We start from the raw sequence: 20,351 nt of genomic DNA on the forward strand, positions 1-20,351 counted from the left end.
GAAGCAAGCCAGTAAAGAACATCCGTCCATGGCCTCTGCATCAGCTCCTGCTTCCTGACCTGCTTGAGTTCCAGTCCTGCATCCTTTGGTGATGAACAGCAGTATGGAAATGTAAGCCGAATAAATCCTTTCCTCCCCAACTTGCTTCTTGGTCATGATGTTTGTGCAGGAATAGAAACCCTGACTCAGACAGTTCTCAAACCCAGCAGCCTTTGAACTCACAGACCCCAGTGGTTGCCTGCCTTGCAGCTGCTCTCCAGAGCAAGTGTTCTTGTAACCTTTATGATGCAGGGTCAGGGAGTGATTGGTGCTCACCCTCCAGGAGCTGGACGTCAGGGACCATAGGGCCTTTAAAACGGTGGAGGAGTAAATGTTCCCATAAGAGACCCCTTGACTCTCATAAGTGGAAGCCCTCCTTCTCTAGAATAGAGCTGGTTTCTGTTACAGAGGTGAACACGGATAGAGACAAGGGCGTCACTCCGCTCACAGCCTGTCAGAGGTGGAGAAGTGGACAGAAATTCCATAGAGAAGGCTCTGGGTTAGGATGGCACTGACTCAGGATTCTGAAGACAGCTCTCCCAGGTCGGAGAGCAGAAACTTGATCAGGTATCGAGTTACTAAGCAGATGTCTTCCTTAACCTGAGCTGAGCAGGCCTGAGGGGCTTTAAGACGAACTAGACCTAGAATCCAGTCAGAGGGGTGAGCACAGTGCGGGTTTTACTATAAAGTACTGCATACCGCACGCCCAGAGCCAGTCAGGCTGAACAGCGTGCTGTCCGTCCTGGTGTAAGGTGAGGTCGGTGTCTCGCTGAGGCAGGACGCCTTCTCTCACGTAGCAGAGCCAGTGCTTCACGTCAGCACACACTGGTCTTGTGCGCCAATCTGGACAGTTTATAAACTGAAGGTTACACAGATCGGTCAGTAGTTTTCAGTACAGCATTGTTGGCTTGTTTGTTTGTTTGTTTGTTTTTTATCGTTATCTTAAGTCTGTCAGTTAACTGGATTTCTGGAAACATAAGTGAGTCTTCAGTTAGCCACCTCCTCATCTCTCTCTGGGACCCATTCTGTGCCCCGGTCACTGGCTCTCACCCGCAGGCAGCACTCTGTGTGGCTTTCCTGTGACCCTGGAGAGAAGCAAAAAGAGCAAGAGGGGAGGGAGGAGGAGGAGGAAAGCCATTGGTCAAGCAGATCCCTGCGTGGGGGCTGAGGTTTTAGAACTCACCTCACTGGCATCCTGCCAACCTCTGTGACCCTGGGTAAGTTACTCACCACACACACACACACACACACACACACACACACGCATGCACGCACACACACACACACACACACACACGCGCACGCACACGCACACGCACACACACATACTCCCTAGGCTTCTCCAACAGTGTTCCTGTGAGGTGAGTTTTACACGGTGAACCACAGAAACAGCCGGCCTTGCTGGTGCGAACCTTCCATCCCAGCTACTAGGGAGACTGAAGCCTGGGATTTCAAGGACAGCCAGGAGAGGGCCACAAGGCCCCCTCTGAAGCCAGACGGGACGGTGGGAGAGAGAGTGGGAGAGCCAGAGGTTGAGGCAGGAGGACCAGGAATTGAAGGCCATCCTTGGCTACATGCTGGGGTAGAGGCCAGCCTGGATTATTTGAGACCTTGTTTCCAAAAGCCTTATAAGACACTCAAGCAAGCGGACTGGCAGAATGTAGTGAGCACCTGGTGTGGGCTGCCCTTTCCAGACGGAGGAGCGTGGGCCCACGCCATGATGTGGAGTTCAGACGAGTGCTGTTCATTTCATTCTGGAGCAGGAAGGCCAGGCTGAGCGAGCCTTTATGATCACCTAAGCATAAATGTCTGTACCCTGAGCAGGTGACTCAGTCACCTGTCCTTCCTGCATCAGCCCGCTGGACTGCTGACAGCTCAGAGTCAATCATTGTCAGACCTCTCAGGGAGACCCAAGTCCCCTGACTCGAGAGGCCACTTCTCCTGGTGGCGAGCTCCTCAGTGTCACGAGACTGCACCAGCAGTTAAGAAAATGTGTGCCGCACTATTGACCAATAATTAACTTAGAGGAGGACGGTCCGTCATTAAAACCTCTGTATGTGCAAATGCACGTACGTGTGCTGGAGCGGTGTGGGGAGCGGTGTGTCTGCCTGTGTAAGAGGCCAGAGGAGGACGTCTGATTCTGGTTTCCTGACCTGTCACTCTCTGTGCTTTATTCCCTTGAGGTCTGTCCCTGACCTGAGCCTGGCTGGTGGCCGACAAGCCCCAGCAATGCTGCCTCTCCTCCCCCCCTCAGTTCTGGGGTTATAGGCCACTTCTAGCTTTGTACATGGGTGCAGGGTCCTAACTCAGGCCTTCCTCCCTTTTCCAGCCCTAAATTTTTTGTATTCTTTTTCTTTTTTGAAATGTATTTATGCCAGGCGGTGGTGGCCCACGCCTTTAATCCCAGCACTTGGGAAGCAGAAGCAGGTGGATTTGTGAGTTTGAGGCCAGCCTGGTCTACAAAGTGAGTTCCAGGACAGCCAAGGTTACACAGAGAAACATTGTCTCAAAAAACAAAACAAAACAAAACAAAAAACCAACAACAACAACAAAAAACCAAAAAGCAAAAAAAGAAAAGAAAAGAAACATGTATTTATATTTTATTCACATGGTGTTTTGCATGCATGTCTGTGCAAACATATGCAGTGCTAGGTGCCTGCAGAGGTCAGACGAAGGCATCAGATTCCCTGGAACTGGAGTTACAAACAGTTGTGAGCCACCACTTGGGTGCTGGGAGTTGAACCCTGATCCTCTGGAAGAACAGCCAGTGCCCTTAACCACTGAGCCATCTCCCTAGCCTTCGTTCTTTAAGTGACTAAGGTGGGAAGGTGCTAGGTAGAACCCTTCCCTGGCAGTGAGAGTACAATGGTGGGTAAACCTCACCGTGTCTGCCCCAGATGTGTGTGGTCTGCTGGGATAAGCAGTCAGATAGACACACAGCTCTGAGCTGAGATGGCTTGAGCGTGGCCGAGCACAACGGCCCTGCTCTTTACAGAGACCTGGGGAGGCATCACAGGTAGTTCACCTACCTGACCTTGGACAGGGCTGATGGGGTGTGGCGGGAGAGGCAGGGGAGAACAGGCTGTTTAGGAAATACAGAATCTTGTGAAGCATCTCTTGAAGGTGCTGCTGCCCCATCACCGTTGTGTCCCCATCTGTCCTAATGAGATCCAGTCAGCTACCATGGCACCCACGGTCCTTAGCAGACAGCCTCACACTGATGTGTGCTTCTTATTTCATGGGGAGGGTTGGTATCGCTTTAAATAAAACTTTCAGAGTAAAGCAGTTACTCTCCCCCCACCCCACCCCCATGGCACAGTGCATGCTGTCTCAAGCATGCAGAGAACAATACAGCCTCGGGAGAAGTCCCACTTAGTGCCTGAGCCCTGGAGACCGTTCTATAGGTTGAGCACTTGCCTGACGTGCAGCTGAGGGTCAGAAACTGTGAAGGCTTGAGGGTCGTGACATTGCTGAGAGAGGTTCAGTCACATCAGAGATGGATGTTGCAAACAATGACGTAAACCCATGGGAGGCGTGGCTTAAACAATCGGCTGATTTCTGGGTCCTCATAGATCGCCATAGGGAAGTCAGGGGCTTCTTTTGCCCTGCGGCTGTGCTCCTCAGCGTGCCCTGTCTCCTGCCCCAGCGTTGTGACAGCTTCCCTTCCCATTGTCATCAGCAGGCAGGGTGCAGGGCACACACTTCACCTCCTAACCACAGTGGTACAAATCAGTGCTGAGAGGAAGGAACACCAGGGGTTTCTAGGTGGCCATTGCCCCAGAGCCCGCCTGTCGGTGTAGGGTGGGTCTGCCCTTGGCCCCTCCTCTCCCACGCTGTGCTGGGTATAGGTGTGCAGGGGTGATGTGGCACACCGCCTTGCTTGCCCACGCAACCAGACTTAACATTTCAGAGTTCACTAAAGCTCCTCTAGCCAAGCAGGTAGCAAGTCCTGGGTCCTCTGCTCCCGTCCGGAACAGTGCCCGCCTGCCAGTCCTCTGTGTCTGCTGCCTTTCCCTACAGTAGCAGTCACTGCTGTCATGGCCCTCCGTCCCCTCACTGAGCCTGGCTCCCAGGGATCCTGTCTCCCACCTGGGATCAGAGGTGCATGCCACCATGCCTGGCTTTTGCATGGGTTCTGAGAATCTGAGGTACTCTGGTCTGATCCTCTATCCTTAAGGCTCGGCTTCACTTCATAGTCTTGGTTCCTGCCGAAGTTGCGCTGGTGGTCACTGTTGGATCGTGTCGTCACTGTCACAGTAGTTCATCTGCGAAACCACTTAGGATACAGCAATCCGGGCTGGAGAGATGGCTCAGCAGTTAAGAGCATTGACTGCTCTTCCAGAGGTCACGAGTTCAAATCCCGGCAACCACATGGTGGCTTACAACCATCTGTAATGAGATTGATGCCCTCTTCTGGTGTGTCTGAAGACAGCATCAGTGTACTTACATATAATAAATAAATAAATCTTTAAAAAAAAGGATACAACAATCCCATTTCCCCTTCTCATATAACTTATTAATGACCTCTTGGTCTTCTGAATTTACTTCTAAAACTGCGGCTATACTTGTTAAATCCCTTAAGAGTTTCCCTGCGTCCCAGACAGATTGATGTCACTGTGTCCTGCAGATATTCCCTGGCAGGCTGAGTCGCTGGGCCTGCTTTCCTGGCCACCCATCTTCCCTTTTCTCACCGCCCACGTGTTCTGTAGAGCAGCGCGTCCTCCAGTGTTCTTCCTGAGAAGGCATGGGGGTCAAGTTGGAGATCTTGGGTGTCTGAAAGTGCTGTATGGTTTGAGCATTGAGAGTGATGTGTCTCCTGGAGAGGTCCAGCTGGGAGTGATGTCACCTCAGGAGTCGCTCCTGTGTTTAGTGCTGTCTTCCCATACCCAAGCTTCCCTCGATGCCCAGTACCCCGTCTGTCACTGTAACTCTGTACGTCTGAGGCTAAGAAGCTGACTGGACACTGTGCAGAGGCTAGGAGAGTTTGTCAGGGATACTCCGTATCATGGTACAGGGCAGAAAAACCCCAGATCTGCAGCTCCTGACTGTGGAGTCATTGAGTCTCCAAAACCTAATCTGGCAGCTTCCTGCTGGCTGTGGAAGGCCAAGTGGGCCATGGGGCAGGATCCTCCCCTTGGAGATGAAGGCTTCCTCTAGGAAGATGGCCCAGGGGGTAAAACCCTTGCGTGCAAGCACAGGGCCCTGAGTTCCGGTCCCCGCCCGGCATCACATCCGGGAGTGGTGGTGCACACCTGGGACTGGGGGTGCGGAGGCAGATGGGCCCAGGTACTCACTGGCCAGCCAGCCCAACTGAACCCCTGAGTCCCTGGTCCAGTCCATATGAAGAGCAAGAGAGGGAGGCCTGCTGTGTAGCTCTGGTCTCCATGTGCATATCCAAGTGTGTGAGCCTGTGCGTGCATGCACTCATGTTCACACTAAGTGAAGACTAATCAGGACCTTTCCAGCTCTTAGCATGCCTTCTGTGCAGGGCCACACTTCACATGTTAACACGTGTGAGCAGCCCCCTGACCAGGACCTGCTGGGCAGACCTCACTCACCAAATGTGATGTGTTGTGTCACATGGTCTACTCATTTGTCCTGCAGACCCAGCTCAGCCTGCAGGTGTGACTGTGCTGTGGGAAACAAGGACGAAGAAGCTTCGAGGTGAGGTTCAGAGCCAGAGATGGTCCACGCCTTCCTGTACTCCCTTACCATCTTCAAGGTTTTTAGAAGCCCTGTCTAAATGTAGGTGCTTCCAAGGCGTAGAACAAGGCTGCTTCAACAGCAAACGGCTTTGATACACAGTAGGGTGTGAATCTGGCTCAAGCTTCTGGAAATGTTGAGTGATGGAGCCTTGAAGCTATCGTGCGAGCAATGGTTCAGATAGTATGCCCGCCATGTGGTGGGGCAGCTGCTGTGGACAGAGCCTACACCCTGAACCTAGGCCCAAAGCTGTCCCAAGGAGGCTAAGATGCTGCACTGCTCCAGGACTGCCGAGAGTCATCTTAGGGTTACCCTGCTGGGCAGGATAGGAAGTGCGGCTCTGCAGAACCTCCCGAAACTTTGTATAGGAATGTTCTGGACTGTCTTGGAGCTCCGCCCCCACCTTCATTAGACTTGCTGTGTTTGTGGGTGAGCAGCCTTCGGGATTCGCTGCTTGAGGACAGCCGCAGGGAGGAAGACCAGGATTTGTAAATAGCTCTTTTCTTGAGCTGCCAAAAAGGAAGAGCGTTGGGTGGAGAGGATGTGGCTGTCATCCTGTCCAGAGCTAAAATCCAAACAGGGAGATCATAGATCTCCTTCCCGTAGTGGAGTTCATTTGCTTGGTCTGTTCCTTGGACCCCAAAATCTCTAGGTCAGAGAAAAATGGCTGGGGAGGCTGGGGGTGCACCATGTCCTCGTCGACTGCTGGGGTTTTGAGGGAGTGTGATGCTGGTGTAATCACCACTGCAGTCCTGAAGGAGCGGGGAGCCGCTGGGGGCTGTTGCCCTTGGTGTAGTAGGAGGTAGCCAGCGCCTGTCGGGTTGCTGAGCTAGTGTGGCTGCTTCATGCTCCTTCCCATCTCCCCTCTGGCATTCCTGTAAGAGCCAAAAGCCGTCTGGAGGGGTGCCAAGGGCTGCCTAACTGTTGCTTCCAGTCTCTCAGTGACCTGGCTTGTGACTCGCTTTTGGATGCTCATGAGCTGCTTTACACTAGACTCCCTTGTGGGAGCCCTGTCTCTCCTTGGTTTTCCACGTCACTTCCTTTCTGTCCTCCTGTTATCATCAAGTACAATTAGGCAAGCTGGGTTTAGAAATGGGAGGAACAGAGGGTCCAGGCCGTATGGTGGACTGGGTCAGCGTGTGCTTCAGGCTTATTGTCTGGCCTTCTTCACCTTGTTTGTCAATGACAGAATGGCTCCAGTGTCAGATCACATCAGTCTCACGCTCTGCATTTCCTGATAACTCACTTAACTGCCAAGCATGAAGCATGTGGGTGTTCACGTGTTCCAGTGTCTTGAAATGTATGTGTTGTGGAAGGACTCCCAAAGCTCCTCCCAGTAACACTTGAGACCCTGTCTGAGTGAATCTGTACAGTGTTTGTGCCTGGCACATTGCATTCAGTGAACGGTCCTCCACATTCGTTTATTCTGTTGGGAAGGATGGGATTTCCCTTCCTTTTCAAGGGTGAATAATACTCTACTTTCTTTTCCTGCTCACCAGTTAGAAGACCCTCCTGCTGATTCTGGGTCTTGGCTACTATAACACAGCCCTAAGTGTGGATGTGCTCAGCGCTCTCAGGTCATTGCTCTGGGCAGATGCTCGTACACGGTAGTGGTTGCTGGATCATGGCACACCCGTGTTGTTTTCTGTGAGGCTGAGTTCACATTCCCAACGGCAGTGTCGAGACCGTGCTTGACGTCCTTGACAGTCCTACCTTTCCTCGTTTTTGCAGAGACTGTTCTGACAGACACGCAGTAAAGTCAAGTAGGTTTGGGTTTGCATTTCCTTAAGACTTAGTGACATAGGACATTTTTCATCTACTCGTTGACCATTTGTAAGTTTTGAATAAAATAGCCCGGTATCCCAGCTTCAAGGGGTGGGAGGCAGAAGCAGAGTGATCAGGGATTCAGGTCACTCTGAGCGGTGTGAGGCTCTATCTGTAAAGACATATTTCGTGTCCTTTGCCCGCCTTTAGATTGGTTTGTTTCTTCACAGTCAGCTGCATCCTCCTGTTTACGTTAGTGTTGTCTCAGGTGCAGCGTGCAGGCGCTTTCTCCCTCACCTCGGGTCCTCCTCTGCGGGCTGTTTCCATGACTGCTCAGGCACCCAGCAGCCTGTCAGGAGCACCTCTGCCTCCCTGTGTCCCTTCTTCCTGTCAAGCCGTGCCGTGAGAACACAGTGTGGCTGCCTTGGTTCTGAGTGCCATGGTCACTGCTGGTCACTGGAGGCATGGAAGCAGTGCTCAGCACTCTGCAGTGTCTCCAGGTCACCACTAAGTTCCTGGTGAGCACTTGTCTGTCCTCACACACTCTCAGAGCATATTTCGGTGAGGTCCACCTCTCACATGCTTTCAGCTCACTGCGCTCATGTCGGAGCATAGGGGCCCAGCTTTCCTCTCTCCATCGTTACTGGCTGTGAGGTATTTCGTTTTGTGGGTGGATGTACTGGCATCCCCACTGCTTGCCTACGCTGTGCTTGGGCATGTAGACTCCTCCTCTGCACATGTGCAAATGTTTCCGTTGGACGGTTGCCTGGAGTGGAGTTGCCGGCTCAAAGTGAACGCTATTTTTGGTTTTGATGAATGCTGCCAGATTGTCTTCCCAAAAGACCTTACTAACTTAAACTTATACCAGTTGTCCTACTTAGGGTTTTACTGCTGTGAGCAGACACTATGACCAAGGCAACTCTTATAGATAACAGTTTAATTGGGGCTGGCTTACAGCTTCAGAAGTTCAGTCCATTATTATCAAGGCAGGAGCATGGCAGCATCCAGGCAGGCATGGTGCAGGAGGAGCTGAGAGTTCTCCATCTTCATCCGAAGACTGCTAGGAGAAGACTGGCTTCCTGGCATCTAGGATGAGGGTCTTAAAGTCCACACCCCCCAGTGACACACCTACTCCAACAAGGCCACACCTCCTAACAGTGCCACTCCCTGGGCCTAGCATATTCAGACCACCACAGTGGTGGTGTGTTTGCCTTCACAAACACGTGATAATCTCATTCTTCTCTGTTGATCTGATAGGCAGAAAGTCAGACAACAGGTATACCCTGCCGTCTTTTTAGCTGTGTCAACTTTCTGCCTTTCAGGACTAGCTCATAAAGGGGCTAAGGAGACGGCTCAGAGCAGTAAAATGTTTGGCTGTGCAATCATGAGGCCCTGTATTCAGTACCCAGCGCTCACACAGAAGCTGGGCGTGGTGACACATATTATAATCCCAGTGGGGAGAATTGGCAGGCAGCTCACGGGGACTTGCTGGCCAGCCCATCTAGCCAACATGGAAGGTTGGCCACTGTTGCTCCCTCCATGAATTTCTCAGAAAGCCAAACGTGACTGTTCATGTAACTTAGTGCTTGGGGGGTGGCGGCGGGACTGTGAGCTTAAGGCCATCCTGGATGCATAATGACAGCCCCTACCCCACCCCAAAACAAGAAAGCAAAGGAGAAAGAAAAGAGTGTCAATTGGGTACTTCGGTGGTGAGGTTGGTCCTTACTCTATAGGGCTGGGTTGATTTGTGAGGTATGAAGGCTTCTGTCCTGTCACTTCATTAGCCTTCAGGGTGTTTGGGGTGGGGGGTGGGGGCGGTGGGGTGGCAGAGCAAAGACGGTGCTTGTTCCCGAGCCCAAGGAGAGAAGCATCCCTACAACTTGTCCTCTGACCTCTGCAGATGGGCTGTGGCGCACATGCCCCGACCTCCAATGTCCTCTGACCTCTGCAGGTGGGCTGTGGCGCACATGCCCCGACCTCCAATTCAGTTCAGGATGGTTTAAAGGTTCAGGCAGAGGATGAAATGAACTCAGCTGCCAGTCCACTGTCCTGATCATTGCTTCTTACAGGTTCTTTCTCAACAAAACCTACTGTATTTATGATTTTGGTTGTTTTTGATGCTTGTATGGTCTCTTCTCTGCCTTATTCGGAGCCGGGTGGTAGGGTGATGAACTGCTCTGCGGTGCTGTAGTTATAATGGGGCTTGTTTCCAAAGTGTTCTGGTAGCCACACTACTGCAAGCCGTACCCAGGCTTGACGGCTCTGCACCTACACTGTTACACTGTGGAGTCCTGAGTCCCACATAACGATAGAATACAGAGGTGCTCGCTAGTTAAGAACATCAGATGCTCCTACAGAGAACCTGTGTTCAGTTCCTAGATACATGTGGTATCTCACAACCACCATCACTTCAGTTCCACGGAACTTGATACTCTGTGAGTAGGCAGGCACCAGACACATGGGCCTTCCTAGATCCATGCAGGCAAGATACCCATACACATAAAACAACTCTAAGACAACCAGAATGTGATCTGCTGATGATAGCGAGTAGGCAGCGCTGAGATTGCCCAGTTACCATGGCACTGAAAGACAGAACCTTTGGACGGGCCTCACAGACATAGACGTGAAAATTCAAGTGTTGGCTTCTGAGTAGACACAGCCACACGGTGTGTACCAGCCAGGTTCTCACAGGTGGCAACAGATAAGGTCACCCCAAGAACGAGAGCAGCTTAATATAGAAGCTGTAGCAACCATGTGTTTAAGTCATCGGGCATGAAAGCTGGTTATTTTTATAGCTGCAGAAAATGCATTTTAATCAAACAACTATTCCTGATAACACTTTAAAGACGAAAGAGCGGGATATAGCTCAATGACAGCTTGACTGAGACTCTGGGCTTGATCCCTAAAGCCATAAAAAGTTAAATGTTTTTAAAGGTTTTAAGATAGGGTGCGCACCTCCAACTGCCAGTGCTGGCGGGATCAGAGACGGCCAAGGCTGCCTCTAATTCCGTGAAAGTCGGAATTAGGGCTTTGCAAGTTGAATGTTTCCCTATTATGGTGTTTCTCTTGGGGGATCAGACCCGCTAGCTATAGATTTTGTCAGTGTACGAAGACACCATGGATAAGATGGACTGGTTTTCCAGTGTCCACAGAGACTGACTCAGGAATCTCTCATGGAAAATGATATGTATTAACTGGATGCTGTCTGCACATGCTCCCAGGTGTTGGTAACCACCTCTTAATTGCTCATATTAATACAGTGTGTCTGGTGTGCAAACAGACCTTTGTTTCTGTTGTTTTCTTCTGCTTTTGTGACAGAGTCTCTTACGTAGCCCTGGCTGTCCTGGGACTCACCATATAGACCAAGCTAGCTTTGAACTCAGGATATCCACCTGCCTCTGCCTCTCTGCCTCTCTGCCTCTCTGCCTCTCTGCCTCTCTGCCTCTCTGCCTCTCTGCCTCTGCCTAAATATTGGGGTCAAAGGCATGCGTCACTATGCTTGGCCTTATGCAACCAGATTTCAGACTGTATTGTTTGGGTTGCAATGCTAGGACAAAGGGCTGTGCATGTCCAGCAGAGGTGCATCTTCAGACCTGTTTCAGGCCACAGTAGTTGAGCCCGTCACTGCGGATCCACTCTTCCCTTAAACCAACTGTGGTTTTGGAGGAAGAGGGCTCAGCCTGGCTTGTGTCTCAGCCCTGTGTGTCCCAGTGCGCTTTTGACAGTCAGGCGCTGCGTTGGTCTGTGCTCAGTGCTGAGGTAGCTCCTGGCTTCACTCGTCAGAACAGGGCAGTGCTCGCACCCATGCCTGGCTGGGCGGTTTGCTTTGGGGCTGTGTGGGTGACATCTGGGTTGGTTGGGAGTATTCAGAGGGCTAAGTTCCAAACTGAGTAAATGATGCGGCCCAGGCGGGCCTGGCCCCCGGGTGACAGTGTGGCCTTCGCATAGGCTCGTGTCTCCTCTAGGTGGTGTGCACCGCTGTCTTCGGAAGCCTCTGGCTTGGTTATTTACTACACCGTATGGCAGCCGTCTCTGACCTTGCTGTGACTTCAGCCTTTAAAATCTCTCTCTCTGTCCTTTCAGCATGTGGAGAGGGCCGAACGTGAACTGCGTAGATAGCACTGGCTACACGCCGCTACACCACGCTGCTTTGAATGGCCACAGGTAAGTACCAGGGGCTCCTCCCTGCCCACCCTGCAGAGCCCAGCTCAGGAGTCTCCATCTCCTATGAGGCTGCCTAGGCGGGCACTGCCCACAGAGAGAGGCCAGGTTTCTCTTCTGTGAACCGTAATGCTTCATTTCTACCCCCAGCCCCAGAAAGGTCTTAGACAGAAGTGAATTTCACCTTCTCTCCTGGAGGCCCTTCCTGTAGAGGGCTCCAGCATCACACACACCATGCTGGGACTGTAATGAGCCCGCTCAGGACAGCAGAGCACACAGACCTGGCACCGCACGGTGTCCACCCGGTGAACCCAGGGGAAGGAAGGCCTCTTAAGTCTGAGGAGGCCATCAGAACTTGAGTGGGAAGGTGGTGTGAGAGTTTCCTGAAGAAGCTGGGCTCCGGGAGCAGGGAGTTATCAGTGGACCGATGCCCGAGGCTCAGCACAGCGCAGGCAGAAGTCATGGGGCACGAAGTGGGTTTGCCCAGATGCAGAAGAACAGAAACCAGGGGGACAGGAAAGATAGTGTGGAGAGTGGGAAGCAGAGTCCGGGGGCGGAAAGAGCTGCACGGGTGTGGCCTAGTGAGCCAGAGCCATGAACCCCTCATTTTACATTGTAATAAGCAAGGAGCAGGCCCACCCCACCTTGCGGGAGTCTGTTACTTGTCTGGTTTGTGGCCAAGCTGATGGCCCCCATGCAGGGCCCACATGTGTCTGCTCCAGTGTTGACCGTTTCTCAGTTCAGAGCATGGACACTGTGTCTTTTCTAAGACAACCCTAGAGGTAAAACCCAGGGCCAGGATGGTGGGTCAGCAGATAGAGCACTTGATGTATTCCACATGACCTGAGTTTGATCCCTCAGGCCAACATGGTAGATGTAGAGAAATGGCTTCCAAAGATTATCTTCTGACTTCCGAATGTGTACATGTGTATGTGCACACAAAGTAAAAAACAACAACAACAAAAACAAAAGCCAACCAAACAAAACAAAAACGTTGAGAACCCTCTCAAGTAGTCCGGAAAGTCTGAATTAATGTGAACCTTCAACTTAAGTTTGTTAACCAGGCTCCTCCCCAGGGCCTGTCTGTGTCCACAGGGCGGGTTTTCACTGGCTTGTGTGCCTGGGGAGAATTACACGTGTGTGTCTGCTTCCTTAGCAGTGTCACGGGGAGAAAGCTTTGAGTCGACCCTCTGTGTGGCTGACTCACGTCTGTGACATTGATTTTGCTCTGTCCTCTTTCAGCTCCCACACCCAAGGCATTGGAGTAGGTAGCAAAGGGACATCACCTGTCTGGTGTAACCGCCTTTATGTAAATTCTACCCCTGCATGCTAAATAAGTATCCCAAGGTAGGGAGTAATGCACAGTTCAGACAAGGGGCCCAGACATTTTCAAAGTTATAGGACATTGATGGTCACGGTGAGTCAGTCACCCAGCAGCCACATGCTAGCTGTGGGCATTAGAGAGAGAAGCCCAGGCAGGGACCTCAGAGGAGGCTTGCCGTCAAGAGGCGGGGTCAGAAAGCAGTTTGCGGTACACACATGGAAGACCCACAAGCTCGTGGATGGCTTTTGCTTTCTAGGGATGTGGTCGAAGTTCTTCTGAGGAACGATGCGCTGACCAATGTTGCTGACTCGAAAGGCTGCTACCCGCTGCACTTGGCGGCCTGGAAAGGAGACGCCCAGATAGTCCGTCTGCTCATCCAGCAAGGGCCCTCGCACACCAGAGTCAACGAACAGGTCGGGAGAGTGCGAGCGTCCTCCCTCTGCACGCCCTGGCCTCGTGCACTTGGGCTTCCTCTGCTCCCTAGACAGGGCCTCCCTCCCTCATCAGGACGAGTGGGGGCCATGTTCTGGAGGCTGCATCTTGTTTGTCTGTTTTTCGTTTTCAAGACAGGGTTTCTCTGTGTAGCCCTGGCTGTCCTGGAACTCACTCTGTAGACCAGGCTGGCCTCAAACTCAGAAATCCGCCTGCCTCTGCCTCCCGAGTGCTGGGATTAAAGGTGTGCACACCTTGTTCAACAGGAGAATACATTTTTGTGCAGTTGACCGACGCAGATTTGTACTAAAATTTCATACACACGTGTGCGCACACACACACACACACAGAGAGAGAGAGAGAGAGACTCACAGTATAAAAGTTGATGCAAATCTTTCAAAATTATGTAGTTAGTTTCAAACTGGAGAGATTACATAATTATAATTTCTGCTTATGCCATCAACATGCAGCAAGCGCAGCTTGCCAGCATTAGTCAGTGCTGTGTGAGCGATCCTGTTACTTTACGGACATCACAATGCACAGAGCTGAAAGAATTTGTGCTGATGCTGAAAAAAAATCCTACAGATGCAGGTCAGAGCGATCCAGTGGTGCGGAGATCACTTCCTGTGTCCTCCAACACCACTCTGAGGGCAAGCATATGCTGAAAAGGAAAAAGAGAAGAAAACCACCCAAGCCTCACAAGGCCTCTGCACTTCAGGGCTCTTGGGATAGTATCTGTTCCCTGGAGACGTACTCAGTGACAAAGGCTCCTGGGATGCCCACATCCGGTCTTTGGCCCTGCTGCTTTGGCTGCACCAAGCTGCTGCTGAGTGAGTGCAGGGCTGTCCCCCTCAGGACACAGCCCAGGGGGCTGTTCCTCTGTAGAGTAGATGAGGTTCATCCTCAGAACTTGGGACACCACCTGGCAAGTCCACTCACCAGCAAGGCCCACACAGGTTTCCACTGAGCTACCAGAGGGAAACCACCTGGGTCCCAGACTGGGTGTAGGCAGTGGTCAGTCAGTCCTGTATTCCTGCACGGGTGGGCTTCCAGGTAGGTGAGCAGCGAGGATGCCTGTGTGCTGGGCTGGTAGTGGTCTTAGACTTGCCTTCTTAGAGCCTAAGTGTGATTCTCCTGATGGAAGCTGCAGCCTTCTCTCTGGAAGAAGCACATGGAGAAGCTTGCCTGGAACTAATACTCTTCAGTGTTGGAAAATGGCCACCTGCTGAAACCCTCACCTCAGCCATTTCAGCCATCATGTCTAACCCTGTCTTCACCCACTTTTGCCTTGAGACATGGCTGCTTGGGGTTTTGAGCCACTTGGGTGCGCTAGCTTGTCTTGTTCACAGCTGCCTCTAGCCTGGAGTAGCCCAGGATAGGAGGGTGACGGCCCAGTGCTTGAACACTGTAGGCAGCGGCTGGGCAGGATGTCCAAAGAACTCGAAAGAGCACATTGGGTCCAGGCAGCTGTGAGCACCGCATTGGCTTTGAAGCCACTAATGGCTCCAGAGGACATGTGGATACGACTAGCCTCCTTGGAGCTGCTCCCGCTAGCTTGCTCTGTCAGCTGCCCGAGCTCGGATCTGGGGTGTCCTAGTATCGGGCGCCAGGGCTAGTATTGCTTTGAGATATTTCGTCCGCTTTGTCACCACTTTGTCTTTTCCTCTCCTTTTTGTAGAATGCTCTTGAGATCAAAGAACTCAAAAAGTACGGCCCCTTTGACCCTTATATCAATGCCAAGGTGTGTACCTCACGGCCAGGACCTCCACATTGTCCTGCGTCTCTCCATGCTGCCCGTCCACTGTGGGCCTCTGTCCTTCTCCCTGGGCTCCTCTTCATCACCCTCAAACTGCCTGCTTCGCCTGCTTCAGCCCATCTGCTTTTGGCTTGTCTAGGGAAACCACAACATCGTGGGCCAAGGCCTTAGCTTTAAAACTGTGCAATCCCGGAAAGGTTGGAACCATCTGACGCAGCAAGAGTAGGAAGTAGAACCACACTGTGAGCTGACCGTATGTTTACACCTTGTGCAGTCCTAAGAGGACATCAAACAAGTCAACCGGCACTTCAGTAAGCACAGGAAACGACTAAGGGGTTAGGGCGTTGCTGCTTCTCCTTTCCTCTGCTCTCCAGGTGTCTTTGGAAGTAGGCTCTTGCATTCCAGGTTTCCGTAGCTATGGTGGTGATGTGGGGACATGGGGGACCTTGTGCAGTTCTCTCAAAAGCGGCTGCTGCTGTGGCCCTCTCTTCCTGGGTGTGTGCTCTCTCCAGGTGCTTCCTGGCCAGGCCAGTCTCCAGCATCTCTTCTCTTTCTGCTCTGTTGGCCCTGGAGGGCTCTTAAACAGGAGCTGCAGAGCGCCGGCCTGGTGACAGGGCAGCAGTGCTTTGCTGGACCTACCTGGCCAGCCACTGTCTCACCAGGAGTCTCTATAAAGAGGCGGGGTTAGTAGTTGGTGGGTGTGGCTTCTTGATATCTCTGCGTTTTACTCGGATGAAGTTTAGGCTGATGTGCATGTACATGCTTTTCTCCCTCTTTGTCCCTGTCTCTCCCTTCTGTCTGCCTTCCTGTCTGTCTGTCTCTGCTCCCCCACGTCCATGTGTATGAGTGGTGTGTGTGTATATGCAGGGAGAAGGCCAGTGGTCAATGTTTAACGTCTTCCCCAATCCCTCTCGATCCGTAATTTTTGAGGTGGGACTCTCACTGAAGCTGGAGCTTGCTGATTGGCTAGACAGGCTGGCATTGAGTCCCCATGACTCCTCTCCCTAGTGCTGGAGTGCTCACTGCCATGTACTGCCTTAGTCATGGATGCTGGAGATCCCAGCTTTCACCCCTGTGTTTGCAGCCAGGCTGTCCCAGCCGAGCTGCCTTCCCAGCTCTGAAGCTGCTCTCTGGCTTAGACACCAGTTGTCCTGGTACATGTTCTGTGCTTGCTCAGAATGCAGCCGTCCTGGGCAAAGGAAACACACGGGGCTTCTATTGTTTGCACTTGACAGGGACGCCATTGCTTTGTGTGTCTCCTGGGCTGGTTTCAGAGGCCTTGGAGAACACGGTAACTGGTAGAGCAGTGTGAGATGACTGAGCTGAGAGTGGAGACTTGCCAGCCAAGCTGCCAGCCCAAGTAAGCCATGTCCTCTCTGAGCCTTGGTTTCCTCTAAGCTGGGATGTTACCAGCTTCCCTACTGGATTGTTTTGAAGTTGCATTCATAAAGGGAATGGGTAACAGTGGGTTGTGATGACCTGAAGTACCTGCGCTCTTCTGAAGAGGCACCGTGAAATCGGTTTCCAGGGCTGCTGGGTGTGTAGAAAGCAGCCCAGTGTGCTCGGACTTTGGTGGGGCCAAATTGGTTTTTAACGCTTGGACTAAAGGCTGGGCCTTTGGTTCTTGAAAGTATTTTCCCTGTCTTTGATTTCAAGGGCAGAGAAGTGAGAGTGCAGCTCAGGGGCCACTCCTGCCTGGTGCTGTCCTGTGCTTACTTCCCTTGAGGGATGCAGACAGCCCCAAGGGCCAGGCTGTGTGCACTGAGGCTGTGGACCCTTCTGGAGTCAACTTGGTCTCACAGGCCTAGATTTTGTCCTGACTGAGTGGGGTTTGACCAGCCTGGCTCATACATAGCTAGGAATTGCTTTACTAAAGCGTGTGTGAATGCTACATCCCACCTGGCTCAGGTACAAGCTTAGAAGTCTCAGGCGGGACATTTGGATCTCCCAAGCTCTCCTGTTCTCTTTCAACACCTTTCCTTTCAACCAGTCAGCATAAGCCTGGAAAAATGAAAATCAGCCATGGGTACAGTGGGAGTGTGGGAACCGCACACCCCCTGCTGTAGAACAACTTCTGCTCACCCTGTCACAAAGCAACAGTACAGTCAAACTTGTTGTAGAGTAGACCAGTCTTTCTGACCATTCATGTCCCAGAGCTGGAAGAACCTTGAATTTGACCTGACTGCATCAGAAGCACCAGCAGCCATTGAAGGGGATTTCAGCTTGCACAGCCAAGGCTGTGGGCTGCAGTGTGCTCTTCTTGTGCACAGCCGGGAACCTTCTGCCCTCTGCTTTTCTCTCTCCGTATGCAGCTGTGGTCATGGCTTGCGATGTATTTGAGATTAAGCTGTTTGATGTCTTGGCTCTAAAAACTTAGATATAGTATTAATCAGTTTTTCAATGGAAATTAGAGAACAAAGACATTCCCTTAGAGAAGTGAGCATTGTGGGACTCACCTGTAATCCTGGTCTGCAGGCTGAGGCCGAAGAATTCCTCAAAGCCTGAGGCTAGCCTAGGCTTCCTGGTGAGTGCAGGCTAGCCAGGGAGTATCATAGGACCTTGTCTGAAAACAGCTTAGAGACCTGAGTGATGCAGTCACTAAATTCAGAAAATTAAAGGTTGATGGCTAGTATTTCCTAATTCATAGCCCATGTTCGTGTTTGCCACTTGTCCTCATAGTGGGTAGTCATTCATTTCTTTTATTTAAAAATATATATATATTTATTTTATTTATATGAGTATACTATTGCTGTCTTCAGACACACCAGAAGAGGGCATCAGATCCCATTACAGATGGTTGTGAGCCACCATGCGGTTGCTGGGAACTGAACTCAGGACCTGTGGAAGAGTAGTCCGTGCTCTTAACTGCTGAGCCATCTTTCCAGCCCAGTCACTCATTTCTTTCCCTTTCTCCTTCCCCTTCCTCCTCCTTCCCTCCCACCTTTCTGACTCCCCTTCCTCCCCATCTGACATTCTTACCACCCACCAGTCATGACACTGTTGCTCTCATGGTTAAGTTCAGGCTGCATGCATGGGATAAGAATGCCATAGAAGTGACACTTTGTGAGCATGTGGCTGTCTCCTTGATGACAGTGGCTTCCTTCTGGAGGGGGATGGGACTGAAGGTGCATCTCAGGAATCTGCTAGGCAAGCATCTGCCGCTGAGTAAAATGCCCCAGCCCCTGTGTTGAGATAAGTTCCAGCTGTGAAGTCCAGGCTGGCCTTGAACTCCATCCTCCTACCTCAGACTCTTGACTGCTGGGATTATAGATGTGTTCTACCATGTGCTTTTAGACTCTTTAACAGCTTTCCTGGACAAAGCTGAAGTTGGGCAAGTTGCCAATTATTTTTAAGCCCTACATAGTTCCTAAATGAGTCTGTCTGACATGTACTGGTCTGAGCCAGCCTTCTACCTGGAGAGAGCCCTCACTCTGTTACCTGAACAGATGGCCCTTCCTTCTTATTTCTATGTTTTTCCTAATAACAAATGAAACTAATTACTGCCCATCACCTGTTCTTGGGCTGCTGGTTATAGTTTCTTCTGTTGGACTGGTGTGTCTGTCTACACTGTGCACTTTGGTCCACGTTCTGCACTGCAGGAGGGGGCCGATCTCTTCCTTGCCATCCAGGGTCAGGCTTCTCTTTCCTGGCATCTTAACTTTAGACACAGTTTTGCCATTCTTCCCGCTGATGATTCTAGAACCTGCACCACAGTGCAGAGAGCTATAGCTCTGGCTCCTTCACAAGGGCCTCTGTCCATGGGGCATGCCTGGGCCTGACTGTAACCGGATACTCTCGACGGGTTCAAGAGAAGATGACTGTGGACATGTTTCTGTATGATTTTTTTTTTTCTGCTCACTGGTGAATTCATATATTTGTGAATCATATATATGGAGTTCAGTGGAGCCTGCAGAGAGGAATAGTCTGTTTTCCTTAGACATACTGAGTATAGCAGAGAAGATTTACTCTCAGCAAGTAGGAATGGAGGATTTGTGAAAGACTTTTGTATCAAGTTCAAGGCTGGCTTGGACCACATGGCCTTCCCCCAGTTCAGAATCTCAGTAAGCGGTTGCCACAGAGTTGTTCAGAAGGGAAGAAAGGGAGGGATGTCCATAGCTGGTGATCCCTATCTGTGCCTCACTATGGGTTTACTGCCCCTCTTGAGGACCCAAGAATCAGAGAACTCCTTAACCAGACAGCTGTTGGCTCCAAGAGGAAACTGGAGATCGTGTGGTGGCCAGTGCTCAGCCATGGTGTTGTGGTCACCACAGACAACTCAAGAAAGCTAACCACCAGCCCATGTCTAGCAAAATCAATATGTTCTCAGAGGCTTGCGCACTGTGCCAGTGAGGTGTGGTCAGATGGTGTTGAGCACCAGGCAGGCCATGTGCCAGTGCTGACCAAGACTGTGCCCAGCAGCACAGTTTTGGCCAGCTGTCTTCATTCTGGTAAGAACCAGCAGGCCAGTGAAAACAAACCAAAAACCTAAGCTCACCTCTGTGTCTTTCTGCTTCCTTGCTTTGCTAGGATACACTGCGGACTAAACCCAGGGCCTCTTGTGTGCTACCATGTGTTCTGCCACTGAACCATATTTCCAGCGTGTTCTTTATATCTGTCTCCCCTCTCTCCCTTTCTCGATGGACACTTTAGTTTTTGCAACTTTATGATTTTTTTTCAGTTCCTGAGTCCTATGTTTTACAAAGCCTAGGAGAGAGAATTCTGGACATTGGGAGGCACCATGGCTGTAATGGTTTGCTTCATAGTCAACCAGTTTTAGTGGATGGAGTTTTAATGAGAGTCAGCTGACTTCTTGCACAGATTGAGGTAGAAAACTCAGAGACTCCTTGTAACCATCTTTGGGTTGCACTCTCCAGAAAGCTCCCACCAGCTCAGTTGACAGAGCTGGTTTGTCTCAGGATGTGAGGTGACACGTGTGTATGTGAGGTTTGCACAGGGGCCTTGGGCCCTTGCTTGGTAGATGGACGTGACCACTGGGCAGCCCCACCAGTTTGTTTTCTGTGCAGTTTGCCCTTCCTCCAGACCTCCAGGTTCCTCCTCTGGGCCTGCAGAGGCCACAGAAGGCCGAGTCTCGTGGCTGCTCTGGCTGACTGTGCTGGCGGCCACGGAAGGCCGAGTCTCGTGGCTGCTCTGGCTGACTGTGCTGGCGGCCAC

The 20,351-nt window shown here is 51.5% G+C and overlaps 1 protein-coding gene across 8 annotated transcripts in view; it reads left to right on the plus strand.

Moving 5' to 3' along the window:
- The window catches only part of Anks1a (ankyrin repeat and sterile alpha motif domain containing 1A), a 157,313-nt gene that overhangs the window by 52,139 nt on the left and 84,823 nt on the right, over positions 1-20,351 (plus strand). For 5 of the 8 annotated variants that reach the window (XM_029533179.1, XM_029533178.1, XM_029533181.1 and 2 more), the window contains exons 2-4: positions 11,590-11,670; positions 13,248-13,404; positions 15,102-15,164. In XM_029533179.1, coding sequence (XP_029389039.1) covers positions 11,590-11,670; positions 13,248-13,404; positions 15,102-15,164 — 301 coding nt within the window. The remainder of the gene's footprint in view (positions 1-11,589; positions 11,671-13,247; positions 13,405-15,101; positions 15,165-20,351) is intronic. The other 3 variants (XM_029533180.1, XM_021221269.2, XM_021221265.2) reach the window with 1 other exon arrangement.

This window comes from Mus pahari, chromosome 21, assembly GCF_900095145.1.
Source record: "Mus pahari chromosome 21, PAHARI_EIJ_v1.1, whole genome shotgun sequence".
Taxonomy (NCBI): Eukaryota; Metazoa; Chordata; class Mammalia; order Rodentia; family Muridae; genus Mus; species Mus pahari.